Raw genomic sequence first — 25772 nt, forward strand, 5'->3', positions numbered from 1 at the left:
ACTAGCGCACAGCAGGTGCACGGGTCGAAAAATTAGCAAAGTATTATTTACTCTAAATAAAATAGCGTGGGTTTTATTTGTCGTGTCGATGCGCCGTAATGAAATAGAAGATTCTTTGAAGCGTAGCAAATGATTTACATTACAACAGCTGCTTAGAAAAATCATGCGGTGTTTTGTATTGAAGATGACCAGTTGGAGTTTAAGATTGTTTGTAGGCGGCCAGGTAATTAATCTTAACCTGGACTACATTCTTTGGCAAATGAGAAAAGATTTGTTGCGAAGAAAGCCAGTTTTGTGGCGTGAAAATGTCAAGAAACCAAGTAATATATGACAGAAGTCCTCCGTCGTATAATTCTTATAGTGGGCGCAGACCAGAGCCGTAAGTTTTACATTAGTCTATGCGATTGGCTTTTTGTTAACCCTTGTCATCATCGAAGCTTTTATAAACGAGATCTTGCCTTCGTTTGAGCACGACAAGATCGCAGTAACCAGGCCGTTTACCACCATAATGATAGATAGAAACCGTTTAGACGAACCTAAGTTAAACATGAATAATACGACACAAAATATAATCTAGAGATCAACAACCTAAAATTGAAAATACCATGGTGCGCACAATGTCAATATTTCGCTTAATTGATAACGTAATAAACCTCCAAATGAGCCAGGACGTGTTTCACTTAACTAAACCATTATTAATTGAAATATTTAGCTCGCAACTAATTTTACACCCATACATGTTATATGGTCAACCTGTTCTCAGTATTACGTGTAATTTTTCGATTCCTACACGCCGAACTGAACATCAGTGGGTTGCAATAAACTATTTCGAGGTAGATATTGCAGATATTATGGGAAAGAAATAAGTGATACTTGATCGATTTTATTTGATCTTATCAATCCTAAATAGTAAGATTTGACCGTGCGAATCATTGATCTTTATCGAGAAATTGGTCGTACAAATTGTCAGATCTTCTTCGCCTATGTTCCCAAAGATGAATAAGCTCATAAGCTCCGATATTCGAAAGTATTATTAGCGGTCAACCCCTATATTTAGCCTTTCACAACCGAAAAATTTCGTTAATGAGATTTTTCCAGCATGATTCACACTAAAAAAGCCGACAGTCGAAGCCTTACGTGTGTGTGGCATTGGATTAACACTTTCAGATCAAACTTGCATTTTAAATCCATTTAATTCTTGGTGCAATGTGTAACATCATCCTCCTTATTTGGAATTGTACATTAAACAGCTGGTGAGAACATCGTTATGCCCTGGTAATCACTAATGACATTTTCAGAATTTACATACGATCATGATAAGTTTTAAACCGTGTTTAAAGAGTGTAATTACAAGTCAGTGCATGTTATAGAACAGTAACTGGTCAGTTATTGAAGTGTTTCGCCAGGATTCCTTTCATAAACAAGTATCAGAGAGACATGAACTAAAGTTTGGATCTCTACCGAGGCGCAGTGTTCATTACAGGCAGGTAAAGAAGAGAAGAGGGTCGTTTCATGGGAAATATCATTCGTTCAGTGATTCACCGTTGTTGTGCTTGTGCAAACTGAAATGTAAAATGACGTCATGGCAAAACGCAATTATAAGACAGTGAAATCACGTATTCGTGCTCAGCAGGACTGAGACAAAAGCATTTTCTCAATGTGTTTATTTAAAAAAAGAATATACAGTAGTTTACTTAGTTCGCCCTGGTCGTCGTCATCCCCTATATTTCTGACTTATCAATAAAAAGTAAACTTCTGAACAGCGAATACACACTGATGCAGTGTATGTACTGTTCTGCAAAATGAATATTAAGCGTTTGTGGTTTCATCTGATAAACTAAAAATATCTAAACTTTGGCTTTCTAGTGTGTGAATAAGAAGATTTTTGATAAAGAAGTAGATGAAAATCCTGCCTTTGTTAACTGTAAGATTTGCAATGCGTAATGACATGATAAATCTATGAAAATTATCGCTATTAGGAATCGTCATCGAGTAAATATTGTCTAACCACTATGGCATAGTTGTATTCCTGCTATAGAAATAGGATTTTCAATCAAACCATCGGATCAGTGATATTTTAAATAGTTGTATTCATGTTTAAGAAAATAGCATAAGCCAGTCAATGCACGAAAAGAATGCGAGTTTTTTTTACAGCTGTTAAATGTTAAACAGCTGTCTCCAAAAGATCTTGGTTGGTAACTATAAATACAATGATTTTTAGACAATAGTTTATTAAATGGCACAGGGTGATGTTGGTGGCTTCAGTTGGGGCTACGCAGGATCGCTTTTGTAAGCTAATTCTGTACAGTACTACGGTGATCAGAGAGTTGCACCGTCATCGCGAAGACGTAGGTTGATGGAATTTCTGGCGAAGGATCTCTTAGATTTAACGAATTTTTTCAACTGTTTCTAGCTTAAGTTTGAAATCTGTACGGTTTCTGCCCCTGCATGTGGTAGGTTGTTAAGATACATGGGAAATTTCCCGTGAAGTACGATACATCCACACTAAACGTTTCAGATTCTCAGATCAATAGGCTAACAGTCATGCGGCTTGCTCACCCAGCATTTATCAAAGCTTAAATAAAAGCGCCGATAAACTGCACGGGGTCTGAACAGCAACTCTCAACATCTTTCTTGAAATATTTTTGTTCCGTCTTGCAGATACACTTTGTCGCAAAGACCACAACGTATAGGTTTATATAATCCAAGAATGGAGGGAAAAAATGGCATTTCCTCAACGACACCGGGGAAGAAAAAAGAAAGTAAATCTTTCAAAAAACTTGTACACAATTTTATGGGTTACACGTCAGCACACGGCATCGGGCGTCTGGCTGATGCTAAAAACCTGTTCTGGAAAATTTTTTGGTCGCTGGTTTGCATGGGAGCATTATCCATGTTTCTTTATCAGTTTATTGGGTTGTTTAAGCAATTTGTATCCAAACCTGTCACGACGTCGGTCTCAATCACGTTTGAGAAGGTCTGTGTTTCTTTGCAATTTAAATTATTATAAAAGTCAAATATATTTCCCAGCTTATGCGTGCACTAGAAAGCATCGTTTCCTGGCTATATTCAGTTCCTGACAGTGGACAAACCAGGAGACATTGCCTCCTAGCCATGCATGCATGTTTCCTGAGAGTTGATGACCAAACAACGTAGCTTTCTATCCCGATATTTCTTGATGATCAGAGCCATGTTTCTTGACAGTTGCATGGCAAACCAGGAAACACTAGACGAACACCAACCATTATACTGATTTTATCTTTCCAAATCCCTTTCAGCGCCTTCCCTTTCCAGCAGTTACCATTTGTAATCTAAACATGGTTCGAAGGGAAGCAATGCCCCCAGAGTTGGAGAAGTTTCTCAAAAGTAGAGTGGGCTACTCTAAATCTTCGAATGAAACAGAGAGTAAGTTTCAATCTTTCTTGGAGATGTTGAGGAGAGTGCTTTGGTTGTATGAAACTGATTATTGAAGACTCTTCAGAGATCGATATATATGACATTAAGAAGCGTTCTTTTCGTGATAACGTTGGCCAGTTTTCAGTTCAAATATTTTTCATTTAGCGTTGATGATTGAATAAATTAACTTCACATAGATACTGGTGAAAATAGGCGAAGACGTAGCAGTGGAGATTCTGGGGGTCCCCAGACGAACTACAGCAGTACAACTGTGGTACCTACCCCTGGGGATCCCCAGACGAACTACGACAGTACAGCTGTGGTACCTCTCACTGGGGATTCCCAGACGAACTACGACAGTACAGCTGTGGTACCTACCCCTGGGGATCCCCAGACGAACTACGACAGTACAGCTGTGGTACCTACCCCTGGGGATTCCCAGACGAACTACGACAGTACAGCTGTGGTACCTCCCGCTGAGACGGGTAATGATGATGATGACGCCACAAACCCGCAAACCAAAGAAAGTGATCACGATGATGATCTTTATAATAACAATGACGAATACTCGCAATATCGTGAGGACGTCAATGATCATAACTCTGATTATTATGAAGAGAATGAGGACGACGAGTTCCCGGATGAAAAGGAATTAAGCCCGGATGTTAGGTTACGTTACGAAATAGATAATTTAATTGGAACATTGGAAGAAGATGAACTTTATTGGAACGGACATTTATTTGAAGTTTTAATCAAGAATTGTACCTGGAAAGGCGTTGACTGTAAAACTGGGTAGGTATCAGTGGACTGAACACACATACAGTACGCATGACATTTTAAAACTAATGAGGAAATCTTGCATGGAGAACAGACTAGCCTCAAATAACCCGATCGCCCAACTTTAATTTCTTGTTTTGTGTGAAAATATCAACGCTTATTTAACGATGTTTTTATCAGAAATTTAAGCAAATACTGGAGCCAACATTGGAATTACAAATATGGGAATTGCTACACGTTCAATCCCGGGATTAATTTCCACGGCGAGAACATTGGCGTTTTAAAAACAACAAAACCTGGGCCGTCCCAAGGTATGTTTTAGTGCCAAAATTTTTGCCAATTTTATTTACAAATATTGAGTTGTAGTGAGTAGTTTTCTTGCCCTTTTTCTCCAAAAAAATCCACTTGTAAGGTCTCAAGTTGATGATGATAACATTAACACACAAACACAATTATTTTTCACTCGTAAGGTCTCCAGTTGGAAATTGATGTTCAGCAAGATCAATACATAGGACCTCTCTCAGCCGAAGCTGGAGTTCGTGTCTTACTTCATGATCAGGGAGCGATGCCTTTTCCTTTTGAAGAGGGTTTTAGTGTATCAACAGGAATGGCGACATCAGTTGGTATCAGCAAGGTGGGTCAAAATGCACAATTACGCTTTCCGTTAACAGATAAGTATTCTCTCGCCATTTGTCTGCATGTACTTTGAGAAAATTCATTTTCCTTTTAGACGAAAATTGCGAGATTAGATAGGTTCAACAACAAAAGCTGTCTGTCAGCAAATGAACTCCCAATGACTAATATCTACCGACGTCACAAGAACATCACAACTTACTCACAGCAGGTAAAAATACATGTCGTTATGACTGCTATTCAGCAGAGAGAGATTTATATGCACACGAGTGATCTGATTGCAATAAAGCTGGTAGTAGAATATATCTCTGTCTCAGAAGAATGAAACAAGAATTCCTCTCCCTTAGGCCTGTCTAAACTCTTGCCTTGGGTTAAGTCAAAGGATACGATGTAAATGTTCTGAGAATTCTTTTCCGTCAGATAAGCCTCCATGTGACGTGTTTAATCCGGAAACCAGTAAGTTAACTATTGTCGTTTGCAGTAAAAATTATGTATGAAGAACAATGTTGCATTGTTTGGTGTAAAATTCGAGTCATGGATAATGACTGTTACTCTGACTGCTATAGGTAAATGTCTGAAGGTTGTGAAGTATCTTTTCAACAACGATAAGCTGTCATGTCTTGGTGACTGCAGTCAACCGTGCGAGTAAGTACCTTATCATGACAATCATTTGTACATTCTGGATTGCTTCTGATCTTCCAACTTTACAACAGGGAAGAAGTAATTCAGAAGACAATCAGCTCATCTCAATGGCCATCAAAGGCTTATAAGGTAATGGTTGTCTTATGTATCTCCATCATATATGGTTGCTGGACTTTTTCAGTTTCACAGTATAAAAGTTAAATATTTGTTTGAATAACATAGGAATATCGTACTCATCAAAACAAAGACTATAACCCAAGGTATAATGAAAATCATTTGTTTCCAAAGTGACTTTTACTGTGCTTCAAATTTATTGCGTAAATCATTTATAAATATTTCCGTATACCGCGTTACTTTCAGCATCAATATGTTGCAGTTGAACGTGTTTTTTAACGAGCTAAACTATGAAAAAATTGAGGAGCAATTTTCGTATGGGGTGAGTTTTTCTTACGTAGTTACTTTTTCAACCATTCGCCATCATAGTTATTCCTTCCCTTGGTTTAAACTCTTGTCCGGCAAAGGTTTTCATGAGTTAAAAACATTGAATATATTCATGCACGTTAGACCATCAATCTCCTCGCTGATGTTGGCGGACAATTGGGTCTGTGGATTGGAATTTCTGTGATCACAGTTTGTGAACTTATCGAGTTAATTGTGATGTTTTTCACGGTGTGTGTGAAGAAAATTAATGCAGCGAGCGAAGTTCACGAGATACCTGCCTATGGATAAAATATCAGCAGTGACAGTGTGGAATCAATCTTCAGCTTATCATTCAAACAGTACCAAGGTGAAAACACGGATAAATAGATTGTTCAATAAAGTATTTATGCATTTGCGGGATTTAAAAACCCGACATTAGCCAAGGTATTCTTCAAACTATGTTAATCAGTTCAGGTTGTAGTTTTGACAGAAAAAGCTGCCATATCCGGTGCATGTATAATCGATCCACTAGTTGCGAAGGTGGTAAGATCTTCTACTATACAGTAGACTGTAAAATAGGGAAATAAAGCTGTGTAATAGATAATGTATATTTTACCAGCACAATATGGTATCTGTATTTATGGTAAACATTTCATTATTTTCATATTATATCATATAGTGTGCCTACGTTATTTTATTGTATTCAGTTGTACAAACGGCAACATATGCCTTGTGTTTAGATGTATATAGACCTAGGAACGTGAATGACTTGAGAAATATTTGGTTTAATTTACCAAGCAAGCAAGCTCTTCTGTGCGATCATAGGATAATTGTTTTTGCTAAAGTCAGGATGGCGTAGCCTGTGCACATGCAGACGCAACGCTCCCTCCCTAGGGGGAGGCACAGGCTAGGATGGCCAGGAGCTATTATGCATATTTGCGTCACTTGCTACCATTGCTTCGCGCGGTCATCCCGGTAATTTCAAAATTTTTACACTGCAAATTGCAACACAACGTGGCTCTATTAATAAACCTGAATCGAGGATTTTACCTCTAAAAGACACACATTCTCCTTCAAGATAACGAAATACCATAAAGATCTTTTATGAGTATCGTAAACCATCACGAATTACAAAACGTTTGTTGAGTAAACAAGGATTTTGTACTTATAACTTGTTCAGGTAAATTATGTCTGGCAAGAGCTACCATTCGCTCACTGAAATTTTAAATTGTCAATTGTACGTTTTAAATTCCACTCGTATCGCTTTTACCCCGCAATATTCAAAACTCTGAAACACTATATTTCGTTCTTCTCACAGATGAAGAAGACATCAGCCAGGAAGACAGATGTAATCGTGTTTGTAATCAGCCAAATACGAACAACATGCATGCTGGTACGCTCTATATGCTATTATCCAACACCGCTTTAACACGCTTCGTACCAAAGCCAAACGCATTTGTTTCCCTGCATGAGCAACGGATAGGACAAAAAAAAACAATACTCCGAGGTAGGTATCAAACCTTTTGAAGTCAAGAACAGTCCTAGTTTAATATATTGAATTATATCGTACAGAATCCTAAGCGTATTTTAAACGTTGTGCAACCCCATTTGCTGAACGCATTAACCACAATAGATGAGGCATCTCAAATCATTATCTATTGTTTATTATGCCTTCGGCAAATGCGACACACGATTGCATAGTTGGCCGGACAGTTTTAGAAGCTGTTTATACAATTATCACCCGTCGCCCAAGATTCTACAAAGCGTGAGGTATATATTGAGATACGTTTTTAAGAACCAAACAAGGAAATGCTATTGTAGGGATGACACTGTCAGGATTATTTTGTTGGCTTACTCCAAAGGCAGCTCACGCTTGGTTAAATATCAGCTACGCATGATAATGTAAACAGCCAATTAGTGATAAAAAATTTAAATGCAGCCTTGAACCAACGTTCCTAAATGCGCATTTCAGTTAGCATGTAAAGCGTGCAAGTTTCTACCGGAGTTTTATCGACCCTTAATGCTTGTTTAAGCAAATCTAAGTTTATGCCATTTCATCACGGTTGTGTGAGGGTTCATCGTCACCTCTTTCCAATGATTAGCCTCGTTTTCGTAACTGGATCCAGACTCCAAGCGAACCAATCCGACCACATCATTCTTCCCAGTGAAGGTGTAGCGAAGCACAGTAAACTGAAGATGAAATTCGCTCAAAGGGGTTTCCGAATCGGTAGTCACGGGAATATCAAATTTCTCTTCAAACAATGGATTGATCTTGTTGCTTTTCTGTTTCGTGTTTTTCACAAATACAATTTCCTCCTGGTTGCTAAGCTCGATGATAACAAACGGTGCTAAAGTGTGACAAGAAATAAGATCTCAGTCAGAAATTATTGAGATGGACTGTATTTTCTTAACCTCACTTCAGGTAAGAACACGAACTGTTATGTTCTTCAACTAATGTTAAAACCAACTAGAACTTACCTCCAGTTGTTCTTTTGACTGTTCTGGGCAGATCCATACCTCGTACCACGCCAACTTGTAGGATTCCTGTAGTTGCCTGATGACACACTGATACCAGTATTTCCCCTACGAGCTGGATGCAAAAATATTATATTAAACTACTGCAAGAAATATAAAGCGTTTTCTTCAAACTAAAAGATTCTAGTGAAAACTTTCAGGTGAAGTATTTCTGTGGTCTATATTTTGCTGATCTTAACCGGGAGTTCTTCATGAAATCACAATGGCACAGCGTTATCACTATATGAAAATCCATCGCAATTTTAAACGTTCATCTCATTTTATAAATACTAACCTCAGTGACAGAGTGACATAACTTCAACGTGTATGCTTGAGGCTCTACCAGCTGTACACCAGACAATTTCAGGACACTTTTTCCTAATATTTTGTTTCTGATCAAACTGTTCTTACGTTTCAAAGTGAATCTCAACACAGCACGTTGTAAATCCCCGATATCTTTCACCAAATACGAAAATGTTCGTCTCACCAAAGATTTCGTTGCATCGGACCACATTTGCATTTCATTTTTGTAAGGTTTTTCAAACAGATAAAACGTTACTTTGATGTAGGTATCCACCAAACTACGTTCTTCTGGGCTTGTGATATTAACCACGCTTACTTTGAGAAGCCGTTCTTCAGAGCTATAATTCAGAGTCACTTCTAGATTTCCAAGATCAAAAGCTAGGTTTTCTGCGCTGCCGACACTCGACGGACCGCTTTTTACAGCAAGAAGGAGTTGTGACACAGGTTTATCCAAAACCATTGCAGCTGAGTTTCGTCTCATGTTGAAATTGAATTGCTGCGTTTGTCTCAAGGGAGTTGAAGGAAGAGATTTCACTGTTTTGGGACTCAAAGGAGGCTTTCCAGTGACCTTGACTGCTTCGACAGATAACATTTTAGAGCGGTGGTCTACGATGGGGCTGCGTCTCGGAAATTGTGGTCGTTCTGAGAACTCAGGGAAGACAGGTGAGCATCTTCGGCCCTCATTATCGCTGTCATCTTTGCTTCCTCGACGATTTTCTTGAAGAAAATTATAATAAGTTGTTATTTACCTCCACCCAAAGATTGGAATCCTTCATATCTGACATGTACTTACTTCCATGTTTGTAAAAGAGCGACTCCCTCGCCCGCCATATTCCACCTCTCCCCTCAGGCGAGGGACTGTCAATTGTGTAAGATCTACTGCGCATGTCAATCTGAAGGAAAATAAATGAATATTCGCATGTTTTCAAAAAGCTAATTCTACAAACCAGGAGCAGCTCAGGACTGATGCGATTTCATAAGCACAAAAAATCACGATGGAATACACTCGTATATGGATCACCCTAGAGGTGCTGGGCTATATATGGATCAAACTATCGCATCAGTCAGCTAAGTGCTGAATCCGGCTTTGCTAAAACACTCGATTATTCTTATTGTAAAACGCCACAAGGGAACGGGAGATTTTGATCTTTCAGATGTTGCTCTTAGTAGCTAACTGCTGCCTAATTTAGTAACTAGTACATCCCCTCCCCGTTTTCTAACAACTTTTTCCAGCCAATCAGTTTTCGATGACATTCCTGAACCTTCCGCTGTGATTGGTTCCTTCCTGCGGGGTATTGGTACAACGGCTTTGAGAGCAGTTTCGTCTTCTTCACTCGGCTCTCTTTGTCAAAGTGTCTGTGATCACAGCTGAAATTCTCAATAGGTCATTCCCATGTTTTGAGTAATAGCTTGAAATATCTGAGGGAACTAAGCAATGCTGCTGTACTGGGTTATCAGTCTGCTCAGATGTTTGTAAAGCATTCTTTAGATTTCTTATAAAAAGTTCCAATTATGATCATAGAAAGTCTGACAGTGTTTAACCAGGCATTATACTTACTTGTGATATTTTATTAGGATTTTGATAAGTGTGTGTACGAGGTCGCATGTCCTTCTGGGGGATACCCATATGATAATCACCATCACTCTCACTAGATGGTTGTACTGGTACTATTTTGGTCGGCAGACCTCCCTGGACATCAAGACCACCACCCTTATTATCTAAACCATCTGTATCAGTGTTTGTTCCGTCGGTGTCACTGTAACCCAGCAGATACTGAACCAATCGCTCGGCATACGGTTTCTTCTTTCCATCAACGCAAGTTTCAAAGTTTATACTTTGTTTATCTACTGGTGTGTATCTGGTTTCCTTTAGCCTTTTATAATATTTGGAAAGGATAAAAAGAACGGCCAGTAGCAAGACAATAAAACATGATATTGTCGCTGAGAGAATGTATATTGCCCACTTCATGATTTTGTTTGAAGAGTTCTAAGAGAAAAATGAAAGTTATCACTCAGGCTAACGTATCATTACTGTCCTCTTCCAGGACAGGTTTTTTACAACTTGAGTGAATGAAAGCGTCCTGAAATAACGCTGCACGAAACTCTCATGTTTATCTCATATATGACAAATAAATCTATTTATGCTCGGGTTTTTTGTAGGAATTAATCCGCGATGTACGAAAAGCTATCAACATTTTGGATTAGTAAAAGTGCAGTTAGATCAAGCAGCAGATCACACGATAAAGGTAGGATTCCTTGGTATTGCAGAAAACGTTATAACAAATAATATAGTGCAAGAGTGTCTTTCAATATATTTTAATTTGTTATATATAAGTATAACAACAAGTCGTGGGTTAATAAAAGTTTCAAATTTGTAGGAATAAAAGAATTTAAAAAAACTTTCAGTCGAACAAAATCAATATTTTGACCAAACAACTTGTACAGCCTACGCTTATACACAACCTAGAATATTTAAAGATTGGTTTGTGAAGAACTCAAAACTCTTTTGTTTCCCACTCATAATGTAACAGCTCATTGGAACTGACCAATGAGGTTGCTTTTTCTGAGACCCTTTCAAGCATCTAGGCCGCTTTGTTTGGCGAAGCGCAAATCAATAAGTTCAAATATTTATATATATTTAAAAATTCTGCGATATTATAGTTTTATGTCATCGTATAGTGAAATATGTAACTCAATGTCGCTTTTCATAAAGCCTGAAATACGCAAGTCACGTCATGAAAATCAGCTCTAAAATAAACTTTGAGCTTTTATGCATAAACGAGACTAATATCTAATGCTATCTTTTTATTATCAAAAGGCACATAAGATATATTTCAAACTTTATAATGACAAAGAAAGAAACGCCTGCATATAACTTCCAGTGAACAAAGTTTCACAAACCTTCAGCCAATGAATCAATCTCTCTTAACGCTCTCTAAAACAAAGGTTACTGTTCTGTCCTGGTAAAATTGGTAAACCTTCGTCCATTTTCTTTTACAAACTGATGAAAATTTGCGTATTTTAAACGTATTTGTATAAATGATAAGCACAATATAACAAGGTTGTGTCACCGTGTATGTCCCAGCGATGTTTAACCCATATTTGATTTGTGATAGCGCATTAACACTGTTCAAAGGTCTCTGTCAGTTTGCGATGTTAACGTTCGGAAACAGCGGGACAAAGACGTAACAGCTAGGAATATTATAAAGGTATAAAGAAGCTTTATAAACTACTAAATTTGTTTCAAACAAACCCAGGAGTGCCTAAGTCGTAAAACATAACAGTCGTATAAGCCATGGTAACAAATTAAGTTCTTTTTTGGTCTGACTGCATGGAAGGTGACGTGGTGAGTTTAATAAACATCAGTGGCAGTGTGTTTAAAATACCGAAGCGCAACTTGTAGAGCTGTTATCATGCATGGCTGTCTTTACTTCAAAGATTTCCAAAAGATATCAAATGGTTCATCCGAGTCTTTATCGCACATGCATACGCATAAATGTTTAAATGTTCTTAGAAAACCACTGAGATTATGACTTGATCACACATCTCATCTAATATGAATTATTGAGGCTAATGGCAGCCAAGTTAAAAAGTCCACTTGAATCTAATTTCTTGCCGCGAAGATGTCTAAGTAGACATCGTTGGTGGTTTTATTAAATATTTGGAGAATATTTCTTGGATACATGAATTATCATCAATAGCCTCGATTTTATTCTTGCAAAATTGTGCATGGGTGAATAAATATTCGGCACCAACCGTTCAAAATGCACGAATGGCTGCCATAATCCTCATGAATGCTGCGTTTGAAGTTTTTAAACTAATATTACGAAATATTGGAAACGTAATATTCTGTGTAGGGTTTAAACCAAAAGACTTAGCATAGTTCGGAATTTGACACATTTAAAACTCCGACTTCAATTAAAAATAAAAGATTATTTATATTTTGCGTGATACCAAAAGGCCAATATGCTAAAGTTTTGACACAGGATTGCTAAAAAACAATTCAGCAAGAATTGTTTTACTTGTAACTTTTTGTCAACGTTATCATACGAGGGATGATTTCACATTCCAGTTTCATCTATGCATCAGTCAGTGACAAAATTCGAGGATTTTAGAGGCTTACTATTTAGAATTGAGGCAGGCAATCGTCCAGAGTTTGGGGTTTGAGTTTGAGTTCAGAAACATGGGGAATTAATTGATGAGCTTTCCATATGTTTGACTTTCTAAAGATGAAAAATTTGCATATGTTGGAAAATATTTTCCAGCCGAGACATCTGCCTTCAAAGTCTCCATATACAATTATCGTTGACCGTGTGTGCTAAATTATTTACGACAAACGAATCTAGTAATCAGTTTGGCTTGATTATCATAACTTTTGGTCTGTTTTGATCTTTATCGCCGCTTTATCCCTATTTCTGCGTGAAAAGATGTGGTCATCTCGCTATAGGATATTGTTAATTCTTTAAAAATGAAATACGTACACAATTAAACGCAGAAACCAAATGTTGTTGTTGAAAAGCAAGAAAGCTGATTAACTGATCAACGACGTCATATTCAAGACCTATGCATATCTTTGAGGCTTAGTTGCGATGTCTGTATGAAAGTTCAACAAACTGTAAACATGATTCAAAAGCTGAACTAAACCATCTATAACGATATTTTAAATCAGGAAACTTGGTTAGTCCTGAAGATGAACAATTCCCGAGTGTAAATATGCCTCATTTATCGACATTTTTTGATATCGTACAGAGAAAGGAAGATATAAAATACTGGGAAATCGATGCATTTATCGACACTCAGCCATTTCGTTATATGCGGACGAAGTTCCCGCTGAACTACTACAACCAACTGCTGTTGATTTTAGCTCAAGTTGATAAATATTTTCTTGATATCATCTACACCGACTCTGATTTTCTTTTGGCAACTTGGGACGCCAATCGATTTCTTCCTGTTGAAATCAGTGCGACTTCTCAACGCCTTGTTTCCATGGATCATATCTGGGGAAATGACGACGCTGTGAATGAAATTTCAGCACAGCAAATGACACTAACTTCTGAAAGTAATGAAAATGTGGGACAGATCGATTGCTCTTCCGAAGAAAATAAAAGTTGCGAGCAAATGAATATATCAAATGCAGTGATTTTGCTTGGGGGAGTTGAGTGGAAATTGTCGATTGTTGTATATGCAGAAGTTAGGCTTTTTGAATCGGTTTTAAGTAACTGGATCACTTTTCAATTTGTTTTGCTTCCCAGGAAGAGGCCCGAACGCTTTGCTGTGATGGACGAGTTCGTCCTACAGTACGACAAACTTGCAGAGCTTTTAAAATGCGAAGAAAGTGGAAATATCAGAGAGAATGTTATAGAAACTGTTCAAATGGTGACTGGTACAGCAGCGGAGAACACAGCAACGATTGGTATCGAGACTACAGCCACATCGTTAGGTCATGCTGCCGCTGGAGTCGTTCTTGCTGTGTTTGTTGACATCGCCGTGACGGCGAGTATGTTAGCTCGAGCTAAGGTCCGTAAAGACAGAGGAAAGATCACTGAACAGCAATATAAGAGAGAGATACGAGACCGTTTGTTTCAAACCAGTTGTCAGTTTGTCGCGGGTACCACAGGGACCATTGTTGGACAGATTGTAGTACCAGTCCCCGTTGTCGGCGCAGCAATTGGCGGCTTCGTCGGCAGTTTAGTGGGATTAGGTGTGAGCATGGGGGTTTCAAAGATACAAAAGGCGGTAGAAAGAGCTAGAAAACGTAAAGAAATTATGATGATTGAAAACTAGGGCGTCAAAATATCATGCCGGATTATCTGACACGATGAAACACCTCCTGTTAAAAGTGTCAACGTCTCCGAAGTTGATTTCATTTGTGTTCACCAAAATATACCATCAGTCATAACATTTTTTCATTCTGGTTCTGACAGCTGACTTGAGATTTTATTTTAACGATGCTTTTACAACCAGTCCAATAATATTCCCACTTTTTCTTTTAATATCCCCATTAAACTAGAGGTTAATAACTGTTACTTTCTGAGAAGTATAGAATATATAAAATCAAATCAAATTTGTTAAAATACTATAAATCAAATATGAAAAAAAAAATACAATTTCGTTTCATTCTTCAACGGACGAGATTATATCATTGCACGCTATAGCGTCAACCATGCGCCATCTTAAGTTAAAACAATTAAACAATATTTTCCACGAGTTAGATCAAAACAAAACACACAAGGCTGCGACAGCGATCAGGAAGATCACATTCCAACTGAACAAACATTGAGATGAACAAGTCGGACGAGTGTCATTGAGTGAGGAAGTAACAGGTACATGGCTTGGTGTCCCTTTGGGTTCCATCTTCACGCTGGATGACGTCATTGTATCTTCACTTGCGGTCGGCTTCACTTCCGGTTTTGTTGACATCGCATCAGCTGCTGACGTCATGGGCTGGTTCGTTGGTATTTTGCTCTCTGACGCAACCGGCTTCGAGGTCATTTTTACCATTGGTTGTTCAGTTGTCATAGAAACAGGTGATGGTGTAGCAGCGAGGACCAGGGGAGAGGGTGATTTGGGGGCTGGTTTTTGCGTTGTGAATAGGGAGGAGGTGGTAGAAGGGAGAACGTTGACAATAACAGAGGGGGAAGGAGAGGGGGAAGGAGAGGAGGAAGGAGAGGGGGAGGAAGAGGCAACCTTTCGTTCCACTGCCCAATTGCTTACAATACAAAAGCTTGTATTACAGCAACCATATCTGTGACATTCCTCAAAAGGACCGCTGTTTCCACAGTGCTTTTTCTCGTAACAATTCCCAGAATCTTTACAACCTGGAAACAAAGCCGGAAACGAGATCAAAAACTAAAGCATCAACGAAACTTTAACAAAATCAGACAAAACAAAAACATAAACACAGTAAGAACAGACCTCTTTTAACCTTAATTTTTTGGGTATTCGTGTCTAAGATTTCTGCTGTATAACAGACCTGTCCTGCTTTACATGTTGTTTTGTTGCCTCCCGAGAGAGAGCAAACTTCCGTACACCAACACTGCAGTTGGCTGTCAACACCTAGAAATGACAAAAAACACAAAGTTTATTTCTCATCTACCTCAAAAACTCGTTTTGATGAAGGAAAAGATAAATTCAGCGCAACAGAAAGAATCTGAATTTTTTGACCTGAAGGAAACAAGAATGGTTTTTACTAGTATAAGGCTTACTGAATATATTTGCATTAAATATATCAGAGTTTTCTGAACAAGGAAGATCGATACTAACCAATGAAGAGGTAGACCAGGACAACAACACAACCAGTTACTCTTAACACAGACATTTTCTATACAGGAAAAGTACTCTATAAAAAGCAGTGATTAGTTTGCAAGATGGACTGAGAGTTTAACACCAAACAATATAGTAAATCAGTTCAACATTTCGATGAATAAAAAAGTCCTGGTCTTGTCTGGTCTGAGGAAATACGTGACGACGCATGTAAGATGAGGAAAGGTTTTGAATAAGAAACTCAAAGGATGTTAATTAGAGAAATCAAATACGACCAGTTAATTCAGTGATACATAATACATAATCGTAATAATCACAAACATTTTATATAATCCCATTTCCGTGCAGCCTAAAGCTAGGGTATTAACAACAAAAATTTAGTTTATTTAATATAGAAGATCAGGTGAAATTATGTCTAAACTCTTTCACTAGTTTCGCAACCTGCTGTTAGACAGATATGAGCCAAGAGTAAATATATTTTCACAATATTTCCACAATGCTTAGATAAAAACCTTTCATGACCCGTTTGTGTCGTGACAAGTATAGCTATATCTCTGCTCATGGAGGATGGCGAACTGCCAGCTAACTTTGGCCTAAATATTTCGAAAACTAAGCGAGATAAAAAATTGAAAAAATAGATTCATAAATAGCTCTTAGTGTTCTTTAAAAAGTAAATAATGTCATTGGTAAATATTGATCGAAGGAGTTATTAAAATTTAGTAAAAGCTAAACTGAATCGTAAGCCAGATTAGAAAGTTGCGTTTTAGTATATTTATTTAAAACTAGTGATATATTCACATCGATCATAGGTATATATCTCGAGAAAGCGCGTAAGTGAATAATTATCAAAGCTTCTATCAAATAATAAGATAATGTAATGGAAATAAAAATAATCGTATACATGACGCTGATACGAGAGCATAGCCAGGTCGATTAATTCTAGTTCTGCCTGAGTAAAGTATATCAAAACAGTGGTAATATTTCAATTCATCGACTTACTTGAGAAAGATCTTATATTGCCAGCTGTCGACTATCTGAACAGTATAAAACACGCAAGCACAATACAGGTAATGATGCAAGTCGCAATATCAAGCCCAGTCGTAAATTGTCATAATTGCAATTTACTTGCGCGGGCAGCTGTGATATTTCGGGGGTCAAGAGAATGCTCATTCGCACGACTCCATCATCAAGGGTTAATGTGACCCTGCTTAAAAATGTGGTTCTCACACAGTTGTGAGTACTTGTATTTACAAGTGTTCCGGTAAAGGAATTTGTCGATTTCGTATAAAAGGTCAACGCTTTTTAGACCGTTTTAATGCCCTAAAATTGGGGTTTGCTGATGGCAGGGCTGAGGTCTCCGTATAGCGACTTGTCGCGACTGGTCTCAGCTGGTTGGGTTGCGTGTAGATGCATGCATCCTTAAAACTAGTTTTTATTGGTGCATGGTTTTATTGAGTATTTAGTCAGTGATTAAAGTGACCACCAGCCTTTATTGTGTCGACAATTATGCAACACAGCAGTTGCAGGCATTGATACGAAATGGCGCATTTTTGCAACGAAGCACGAAGCTAAGTACATGCAGTGAAGAACCAACTCACTCGGATTACCAAGTCTTCATTTCGAGTTGACAACCTTCTGAAGCAAGTTACTAACCTAATCCTCGGCATGTTTCCACAGCTCTGGCATATACGGTCTCTTAACATAAACAAGCTCAAGGCAGTGTCGTTGGGAAATTTCAGAACGGATTTGCAGCCTGCACTTGACGAAACTGAACAGTCCTTGATTGACGAACATGGGCCAGATATTTTGACGCGCTAAAAACCATGCAAGGTAACTGAAATTGTGAACACTGAGTTTATTGATATGCTTCGATCTCATCGTTATTACAGTCGGTCAAAATTAAGTTTCCCTGCCCTGGAAATGACGTTAGTTCCTATCAACTGATTTGAAAACTGATTAGTTCCTATCAACTGATTTGATTTCGATGAATACCAGCCAGGCATTGCTCTGAGGTCATGCACGTCCAACACATTCAAGATTACCGCGCTAACTAGCTGCAAAAATATGAGAATGTTGAGAGCAAATAAATACGAATCAATACATAGAAAGATAGCTTAACGCCTAAAAATATATTGCTCAACCAATATAATTTGTTTAGAATTTAAATATAACACGTACTGCCTACTTGGTAGTGGCCAAACACTCGAGCAACTCCTGGCATCCAAGGTTGTTGTTTATAGCATGCATTTACAAATATTTGCAAGGATATCACTCTTCCAAGATTTCTAAAATTTATGTTCACCAAAATGTACCACCACTAACAACATTTTATTTTTAACGATGCTTTTACACACAAATTCACCCTTCTGATTGTATTTCCACTTTAGATTGTTACCGTTATTTTCTCGAGAATATAGAACATATAAAGAATATAAAGTCATATTAGAAAATTTTGTTTAAGGAATTTAAATGAAATCTGAAAAAACACATTTTCGTTTCACGGCCCAACAAACTAGATTTACACTTAGCCCCAGCCATGCGCCACCTTAAGTTTAAGTAAACAATATTTTCGACGAGTTAGATCAAAACAAAACACACAAGGCTGCGACAGCGATCAGGAAGATCACATTCCAACTGAACAAACATTGAGATGAACAAGTCGGACGAGTAACAGGTACATCGGTTGGTGTTCTTATGGGTTCCGTCATTACCCTGGATGACGTCATTGTATCTTCACTTGCCGTCGGCTTCACTTCCGGTTTTTTTGACATCGCATCAGCTGCTGACGTCACGGGCTGGTATTTGGTATTTGGTATTTTGCTCTCTGACGCAACCGGCTTCGAGGTCATTTTTACCATTGGTTGCTCAGTTATCATAGAAACACGTGATGGTGTAGAAGCGAGGACCAGGGGAGAGGGTGATTTGGGGGCTGGTTTTTGCGTTGTGGACGGGGAGGGAGTGGTAGAAGGGGGAACGTTGACAATTGCAGAGAGGGAAGGAGAGGAGGAAGAAGAGGGGGAAGAAGAGGCAACCTTTCGTTCCACTGCCCAATTACTTACATCGCAAAGGCTTGTATTACAGCAACCATATCTGTGACATTCCTCAAAAGGACCGCCGTTTCCACAGTGCTTTTTTTCGTAACAATTCCCATGATCTTTACAACCTGGAAACAAAGCCGGACACGAGATCAAAAACTAAAGCATCAACGAAACTTTAACAAAATCAGACAAAACAAAAACATAAACACAGTAAAAACAGACCTCTTTTAACCTTAAGTTTTTGGGTATTCGTGTCCAAGATTTCTGCTGTATAACAGACCTGTCCTGCTTTACATGTTGTTTTGTTGCCTCCCGAGAGAGAGCAAACTTCCGTACACCAACACTGCAGTTGGCTGTCAACACCTAGAAATGACAAAAAACACAAAGTTTATTTGCAATCTAGCTCAAAAGCTCGTTTTGATGAAGGAAAGGATAAATTCAGCGCAACGTTGACAGAAGGAATCTGAATTTTCTGACCTGAAGGAAACAAGAATGGTTTTTACTAGTATAAGGCTTACTGATAAACAATACCGAATATATTTGCATTAAATATATCAGAGTTTTTTGAACAAGGAAGATCGATACTAACCAATGAAGAGGTAGACCAGGACAACAACACAACCAGTTACTCTTAACACAGACATTTTCTATACAGGAAAAATACTCTATAAAAAGGAGTGTTTAGTGTGCAAGATGGACGAAGAGTTTAACACCAAACAATATAGTAAATTTCAACATTTCGATGAATAAGAAAGTCCTGGTCTTGTCTGCTCTGAGGCAGTGCGTGACGACGCATGTAAGATGAGGAAAGGTTTTGAATAAGAAACTCAAAGGATTCGTGAAAGACCACAACACGAGGCATATACTTTGACTCTTCGAGTTCACTTTTCACACAAAAAATATAGCGCGGGAAAATTTTCGGTGATATGTCATGTGAGCCCAGTGTCAACCATTGAACTGATGTCAACCAGGCATGGAACTCAAAAGAACTTTTCTTTGAAAAGAACTTAAAAGAAAGTTCTTTTGAGTTCAATGCAACCAAGTCAGTTCATTTCGGCTTTTTTTTCTCTTGTTTTCCTTTATTTTCATTTATTTCCCCCTTTTTTTTCCCGATTTGAAACGTTCAATCCGCCAAAATTCAACTTCAGTACTTTACTCTTTAGTGAAATATAGACATTAATATCGTCCGATGTTTCAATGTCGGAAATGCAAACTTTAATGTTATGAGTACAAACTTTAATATGGGAATACAAGCTAAGTCATTGTGAATACGAGCTTTAGTGATGAGAAAACTAGCTTTAATGTCGGGAATTCCAACTTTTAAGTTGCGAATACAAACTTTAATGTTCAAAATACGAACATTAATTTTGCGAATCATGCATGACTTTAATGTTGAGAATAGACATATGTATTTTGGCGGAAATATGACGCCATAAATATAAACTAAGACTATTAACTATTTCACATCGACAACAGCTGGGTTGTTAAAAACCCTTGGGTAACTTGAAAATTTTGATGCTAAAGGCCTTTACAGCTAAGGTCGATATTACGAACAAATTTTCACTCCTTTTCCTTGCCCCAGCAAAACAAGATGTCAGTTATTAAACAGCAAGTTTTTTATCACCTTGGCGTGTGAAATGTCTGTCGAGTCTGGTATTAGAACGAATCCTATCAACTCATTAACCTTTCAACATTTCCATGAATAATAGCTGTGCTGCCTGTGCAAGTAAAGTAATATGCACTAGCTATATAGTTACAGCGTTTTCGTGACGAGCAGGGCTGTGAGACGACGCTAGTATAAGTTGGCAAAAATATGAGACACGTCGACGACAATGGCAAGTGAGTAAGTAGCTGGGGCTTTAAATAAGACATTGAAATTTTGTAATTACACACCACAACTATTAGTATAATGAAACAATACATGATTGCACGACTTGACGATTTTTGAAAGTCTCGACTCAATATTTGCTTGGGCAGTTTCAGGATTAAAAGTGCACGCATCAGTATTTTGCAGATTTGTCAAGATAAAAGCACGTATCGGTTGTATACTTAAGATATAACTACGATATGTTAAAATTATTGATATTCTATTGACTTACTTGAAAAAGATCTTGTCTTCGGGGTGTAAAACAACCCGAACAGATGACAATACAAGATTCAATATAAGTTTAGTCTTTCAGCCTTGAAATGGAATTAGCTGATGTAATATATTTACAGGTGTTTAAGAATATATCCTCTCGTAGATATGACATATTCAACACCAATTTGAATGAGAGTGTCTTATAATAGTTGACAAAAACAAGTTGTTTGCACTTTGGGGACATTTTTGACACGTGCTGTGTATGGCCAAAATTTCAAACAATTCCAAGGTTGTTGTTGTAAATATCGCGCAGTTACAAATATTTGTAAGATATCACCACCCTTCCAGACTCTAAAAAACTCATTTATGTTCACCAAAATATACCACCACTAACAACATTTTTGTATCCTCGTTCTGACTTTACTTTCAGATTGATTTTACACACAAATTCAGCCTTCTAATTGTATTTCCACTTTTTTTTAAATACTTAAACTAAAGATTGATAGCGGTTACTTTTTAGGGAGTGTAAAACATATGAAGTCATATTTGACAACTTTTTTAAGGAATTTATCTGAAAAAAAAACATCTGCAATTTCGTTTTACAGTCCAACAAACTAGATTCACGCGAACAGCAACTATTGTGATTGCACGCTAAAGCGCCAGCTGCACCTTAGGTTTAAGTATACAATATTTTCCATGAGTTAGATCAGAACAAAACACACAAGGCTGCGACAGCGATCAGGAAGATCACATTCCAACTGAACAAACATTGAGATGAACAAGTCGGACGATTGTCTTTTTCTTCAATACTGAGTGAGGGAATAACAGGTACATCGCTTGGTGTCCCTTTGGGTTCCATCTTCACGCTGGATAACGTCATTGTATCTTCACTTGCGGTCGGCTTCACTTCCGGTTTTGTTGACATCGCATCAGCTGCTGACGTCATGGGCTGGTTCGTTGGTATTTTGCTCTCTGACGCAACCGGCTCCGAGGTCATTTTTACCATTGGTTGCTCAGTTGTCATAGAAACAGGTGATGGTGTAGCAGCGAAGACCAGGGGAGAGGATGATTTGGGGGCTGGTTTTTGTGTTGTGGATGGGGAGGAGGTGGTAGAAAGGGGAAGGTTGACAATAGCAGAGGGGGAGGGAGAGGGGGAAGGAGAGGGGGAGGGAGAGGGGGAAGGAGAGGGGGAGGAAGAGGCAACCTTTCGTTCCACTGCCCAATTGCTTACATCACAAAGGCTTGTATTACAGCAACCATATCTGTGACATTCCTCAAAAGGACCGCTGTGTCCACAGTGCTTTTTCTCGAAACAATTCCCAGAATCTTTACAACCTGGAAAGAAAGACACGAGATGTTTCTTTTACACATAATAGCTTCTTCATAATATGACATAGTTATGTTCTTTAATTCAAGAACACGAATGTATTCTATAACCCAAATCTTATTCATATTCCTAATATTAGCGAGCTCTATATTTAGCCACGACTCCAAGTTTCGTCATTTTGACTCACTAGTGAGTGCGTGATTTACAAAGATCTAAAAGTTGGTATTTTCTCGTTTTTCTGGAAAAACAGTTGAGAAAAGTGTTGAGAAAACTATTTTTCATGACCGTGGGTTCGATTGTGTGTATTTTTCGATCGTGTAAGTCCTCTATTACCCCTCTATGACCCCGATATACTGAAGACTAACAAATCAACACCATCCATATATATCCACAGATATCACTTGCAACAAATATAATCAAAACAGACCTTTGTATGACCAATCTTTATACAAAACTATTAAGAAAAGTTTAAAAAAATCAAACCTTGGACACGCTTCATTTTTTTTGTATTTGTGTTATAGATTTCTCCTGTGAAGCAGACCTGTCCTGCTGAACATGTTGTGTCGTTTGTTCCAGAGCATACTCCCGTACACCAACACTGCAGTTGACTATCAACACCTAGAAATGAGATTTACACAATTTATTTCTCGTCTACCCTTAATAAAAACTCGCCTTGATTAGGAAAAGGATACATTCAACACATCATTGACAGAAAAAATCTGAATATTTTTCCTCAAGGAAACAAGAAGTAATTTACATTCGCATCATTTTTATTGTCTACTTTACGGTTTCCTGGTAAACAATACTGAATATATCAGCTGCGTAGCTTGTGTTTTCTGAGAAAGGAAGATCGATACTAACCAATGAAGAGATAGACCAGGACAACAACACAACCAGTTACTCTTAACACAGACATCTTTTTTCAACAAAAAAATCTTCGTTGAAAAATAGCGAGTATTGTCGTACAAATGAACTCACACCTAAAGAGGCAAAGAAAAGAATTTTCAAACACAGTTCTCTTTGAAAATCGAATAAAAATTATATCTTAATTGGACGTTCTACTTTTTAAATAACTCCTGGCAGCATTTTACAAAGACAAGACCGTCATTTTTACGTGCAGACTGCACAAGAAGCGACTGTATTTTTTTTTTCGACTTAAAAACACACGTCTAGCGACCGTCATACAACGTGTTTGGTATATTCTTAACTATGATAAACTTTCTTATTTTTATTTGGTCGTTTGCCACCACTGCAAATCGCTGAGAGAGCATTAACAAATAACAATGTCATTATGATTCTGCAAAGCCAAAGGTATAACAGATATATAGTATATATACTTGGCACGTTCTCTCGATATTTGTATACAACGGACTAGCCAGAGAAATGGATGGACGAGCCAGTTCAGCGTGTTTTGGTCGGAAAAGTAAATAATAACATGTCATTTAACGTAACAAATTGATAACAGGAAATAGTGTGCGCAATGCGATATGCCTTGCGGACCAGTAATGTTATATACTCTTTGATTTCTCTACTCCCGCAAAAGACACAATAAACTTGTGGACTGTTTCGAGTGTCTCAGGGCGACAGCTAGCGACCAAAGCATGCGCACTCGAAACCGCTTGAGAGCACAACCGCCATCACAATTGACAAAGCATTCATGTGGAGCATGAATTTCTAAAACTTCTTTATAATAAAGCAGTACATATAAGCTACAGTCATCTTATGCCAACTTGAGAACCGTGAATATTTCAATAGTATGAAGACGTTTTTGTTAATTTAACTGGTATTTCAATACGCGAATATATGACCCCTTCAAAATGACGGTTTGGAAACTTGATATTAATCTAAGTTGTCGATCGTTACAATAAACAGCCGGCTTCCATCTAGTTTTAATGCATGAACAGGAAATGCCGTAAAGAAATTCTTTATAAGAAACAAATTTAACAGCACTTGCTTTGTAACGAATTTGAATAATAACCTCTCTACATTTGGGTGCGACACCAAAGACGAAGGATGAATCCATGTTCCAGTAACGGAGTTGATACGAAACAATATCGTATACAACGCGACATATACCGCCATGATGTTGTTGGGAAAAAGTGCCACAATAGTCAATACCGAAGCATTTTTACTAGACAATAACTCGAAAGAATGATAGTGAAAAGGACCTTCTTTTTGCGTTACTAAAGACACAATGTAAGACGACTAAGATTAATGAGGGAATGAAATTTAGAATATACATCTAAAGACACGAGAACAAAGCCAAGCATGCAAAGGACGCATGCAAGTAAACATCAAGGCATTGGAATAAAACGTTGTCGTTGAGATTATTCAACTAACATAGAAGATATTACTGCCTGTTGAACATGACTTCAGAACAATATATAATGAAAGTTGCAATGCTTGCGAAATTTTTGAGCAAAGCCTAATACGGCAGAAAAACTGCAATGCCAATAGCCCGAACAAAACATCATCAAGATTTGAGATCAGTGCTATATCACACAACGCTTTATCTTTCTCTGAAACTAGAATATATCGAGAATGTTATTGACTTACTTGAAAAGTTTTACCTCGACAGCTGTGAACGACCTGAACTGTGTGCAATACAGAAATGCAGTCACATGCAATACGAGCCGCTACGACCCGCAATATCAGGGCAAGTCTAAATTCCAACCTTAAATGTAGATTGTAATCCTAAAATGGAAATGCTTCATGCTGTGAATATATTTCGTATTCAAATTAGCAGGAAACACTTGATTTCAAATTCACTATTCTTCTTCCCGACTGATTAGGGGCTTTATGGCTTATGCACTGCTGTTTCGTAAGTACAAAAAAAATTTCAAGGAACAAAGGGAGAAGAGGAAAATATCATTTTACAACTTTGAACTTTCTTTGTATCCAACTCAGACGCCACGGTATCCCGAGAAAGAACTGAACTGAATAATATCCAACTCTCTCCCACCACTTAATAAAAAAACTCAAAGTGATTTTCATATTCCAACTGTCTCTAAGTAGGTCGCCCCCTTTCTAAGAGAAAAGAGATTTCCTGAGTAACTAAGGATTAATTTCCTCTGAGGGTAATCAACACGAATTACGTCAGGGCCTCCACAGACTAGGGATTTAGTTGTCGACAACTATTTGTGATCTACAACTGAAAGTTATCGACAAATAAATAAGTTCGATAAAGGATTCCACACACTGGCGCTCAAATACTGATTTAGCAACCGAAATAGTGCGGAGATTAAAAGAAGTCGACAACTAAACCGAAAGTTTTCACACATTAGAAAATGCCAAAATACTGAGGTCGTTGACAACTATCAGTTGTCGACAACTACGGAGTTCCCCTTTTCGAAAAGGGAAACTGCTTAGTTTTCGAAAA

The 25772-nt window shown here is 37.9% G+C and overlaps 5 protein-coding genes across 13 annotated transcripts; 2 read left to right on the forward strand and 3 right to left on the reverse strand.

Moving 5' to 3' along the window:
* The first annotated feature begins 170 nt into the window (after positions 1-170).
* On the forward strand, positions 171-6553 carry LOC114533837 (degenerin deg-1-like). 7 transcript variants are annotated; one of them, XM_028555449.1, is made up of 14 exons: positions 301-379; positions 1867-1924; positions 2662-2977; positions 3279-3405; positions 3594-4188; positions 4354-4484; positions 4644-4807; positions 4904-5017; positions 5154-5262; positions 5373-5451; positions 5520-5577; positions 5671-5708; positions 5809-5884; positions 6013-6553. In XM_028555449.1, the coding sequence occupies exons 3-14, from the start codon at positions 2711-2713 to the stop codon at positions 6175-6177; spliced, it is 1923 nt and encodes a 640-aa protein (XP_028411250.1). In that variant the 5' UTR covers positions 301-379; positions 1867-1924; positions 2662-2710; the 3' UTR covers positions 6178-6553. The 7 variants fall into 7 exon arrangements, with proteins under 7 accessions (XP_028411244.1, XP_028411250.1, XP_028411247.1 ...); XM_028555448.1 differs by lacking the exon at positions 301-379 and adding an exon at positions 386-1487; XM_028555443.1 differs by lacking the exon at positions 1867-1924 and having other exon boundaries at positions 171-379.
* Positions 6554-7260: 707 nt separating this feature from the next.
* LOC114533839 (synaptotagmin-17-like) lies at positions 7261-11850 on the reverse strand. The gene is made up of 6 exons (XM_028555451.1): positions 11587-11850; positions 10244-10672; positions 9479-9578; positions 8678-9402; positions 8347-8458; positions 7261-8216 (listed from the first exon to the last, which is right to left on the reverse strand). Exons 2-6 carry the CDS (start codon positions 10652-10654, stop codon positions 7897-7899), a joined length of 1668 nt encoding a protein of 555 aa, XP_028411252.1. The 5' UTR covers positions 10655-10672; positions 11587-11850; the 3' UTR covers positions 7261-7896.
* Positions 11851-13074: 1224 nt separating this feature from the next.
* On the forward strand, positions 13075-14606 carry LOC114533849. Its single transcript, XM_028555466.1, has one exon. The coding sequence runs from the start codon at positions 13399-13401 to the stop codon at positions 14467-14469; it is 1071 nt and encodes a 356-aa protein (XP_028411267.1). The 5' UTR covers positions 13075-13398; the 3' UTR covers positions 14470-14606.
* A 43-nt stretch (positions 14607-14649) lies between these two features.
* On the reverse strand, positions 14650-17570 carry LOC114533855 (threonine-rich protein-like). The gene is made up of 4 exons (XM_028555475.1): positions 16948-17570; positions 15949-16024; positions 15601-15741; positions 14650-15503 (listed from the first exon to the last, which is right to left on the reverse strand). The coding sequence occupies exons 2-4, from the start codon at positions 16001-16003 to the stop codon at positions 14899-14901; spliced, it is 801 nt and encodes a 266-aa protein (XP_028411276.1). The 5' UTR covers positions 16004-16024; positions 16948-17570; the 3' UTR covers positions 14650-14898.
* An 890-nt stretch (positions 17571-18460) lies between these two features.
* LOC114533854 (putative uncharacterized protein DDB_G0290521) lies at positions 18461-25057 on the reverse strand. 3 transcript variants are annotated; one of them, XM_028555473.1, is made up of 5 exons: positions 24950-25055; positions 23255-23373; positions 22877-23011; positions 21736-22401; positions 18461-18493 (listed from the first exon to the last, which is right to left on the reverse strand). In XM_028555473.1, the coding sequence occupies exons 2-4, from the start codon at positions 23307-23309 to the stop codon at positions 21773-21775; spliced, it is 819 nt and encodes a 272-aa protein (XP_028411274.1). In that variant the 5' UTR covers positions 23310-23373; positions 24950-25055; the 3' UTR covers positions 18461-18493; positions 21736-21772. The 3 variants fall into 3 exon arrangements, 2 of the variants coding, with proteins under 2 accessions (XP_028411274.1, XP_028411275.1); XM_028555474.1 differs by lacking the exon at positions 18461-18493 and adding an exon at positions 18500-18592 and having other exon boundaries at positions 21835-22401; positions 24950-25057; XR_003688093.1 differs by lacking the exons at positions 18461-18493; positions 21736-22401 and adding an exon at positions 19070-19111.
* Between the last annotated feature and the right edge of the window lie 715 nt (positions 25058-25772).

This window comes from Dendronephthya gigantea, unplaced genomic scaffold (assembly GCF_004324835.1).
Source record: "Dendronephthya gigantea isolate DGI-Jeju-01 unplaced genomic scaffold, DenGig_1.0 000095F, whole genome shotgun sequence".
Taxonomy (NCBI): domain Eukaryota; kingdom Metazoa; phylum Cnidaria; class Anthozoa; order Malacalcyonacea; family Nephtheidae; genus Dendronephthya; species Dendronephthya gigantea.

Excerpts from the sequence above, each read along its gene's own strand:
- LOC114533837 (XM_028555443.1), top strand. The coding sequence starts at position 306 with ATGTCAAGAAACCAAGTAATATATGACAGAAGTCCTCCGTCGTATAAT. Across the intron at positions 380-2,661 it reads AGTGGGCGCAGACCAGAGCC|ATACACTTTGTCGCAAAGAC; the intron begins GTAAGTTTTACA and ends TCCGTCTTGCAG. Across the intron at positions 4,808-4,903 it reads CATCAGTTGGTATCAGCAAG|ACGAAAATTGCGAGATTAGA; the intron begins GTGGGTCAAAAT and ends TTTTCCTTTTAG.
- LOC114533839 (XM_028555451.1), bottom strand. The coding sequence starts at position 10,654 with ATGAAGTGGGCAATATACATTCTCTCAGCGACAATATCATGTTTTATT. Across the intron at positions 9,579-10,243 it reads ATCCTAATAAAATATCACAA|ATTGACATGCGCAGTAGATC; the intron begins GTAAGTATAATG and ends ATTTTCCTTCAG. Across the intron at positions 8,217-8,346 it reads AGTCAAAAGAACAACTGGAG|CACCGTTTGTTATCATCGAG; the intron begins GTAAGTTCTAGT and ends GTCACACTTTAG.
- LOC114533849 (XM_028555466.1), top strand. The coding sequence starts at position 13,399 with ATGCCTCATTTATCGACATTTTTTGATATCGTACAGAGAAAGGAAGAT.
- LOC114533855 (XM_028555475.1), bottom strand. The coding sequence starts at position 16,003 with ATGTCTGTGTTAAGAGTAACTGGTTGTGTTGTTGTCCTGGTCTACCTC. Across the intron at positions 15,742-15,948 it reads CCTGGTCTACCTCTTCATTG|GTGTTGACAGCCAACTGCAG; the intron begins GTTAGTATCGAT and ends TGTCATTTCTAG. Across the intron at positions 15,504-15,600 it reads AAAAATTAAGGTTAAAAGAG|GTTGTAAAGATTCTGGGAAT; the intron begins GTCTGTTCTTAC and ends CTTTGTTTCCAG.
- LOC114533854 (XM_028555473.1), bottom strand. The coding sequence starts at position 23,309 with ATGTCTGTGTTAAGAGTAACTGGTTGTGTTGTTGTCCTGGTCTATCTC. Across the intron at positions 23,012-23,254 it reads CCTGGTCTATCTCTTCATTG|GTGTTGATAGTCAACTGCAG; the intron begins GTTAGTATCGAT and ends TCTCATTTCTAG. Across the intron at positions 22,402-22,876 it reads AAAAATGAAGCGTGTCCAAG|GTTGTAAAGATTCTGGGAAT; the intron begins GTTTGATTTTTT and ends CTTTCTTTCCAG.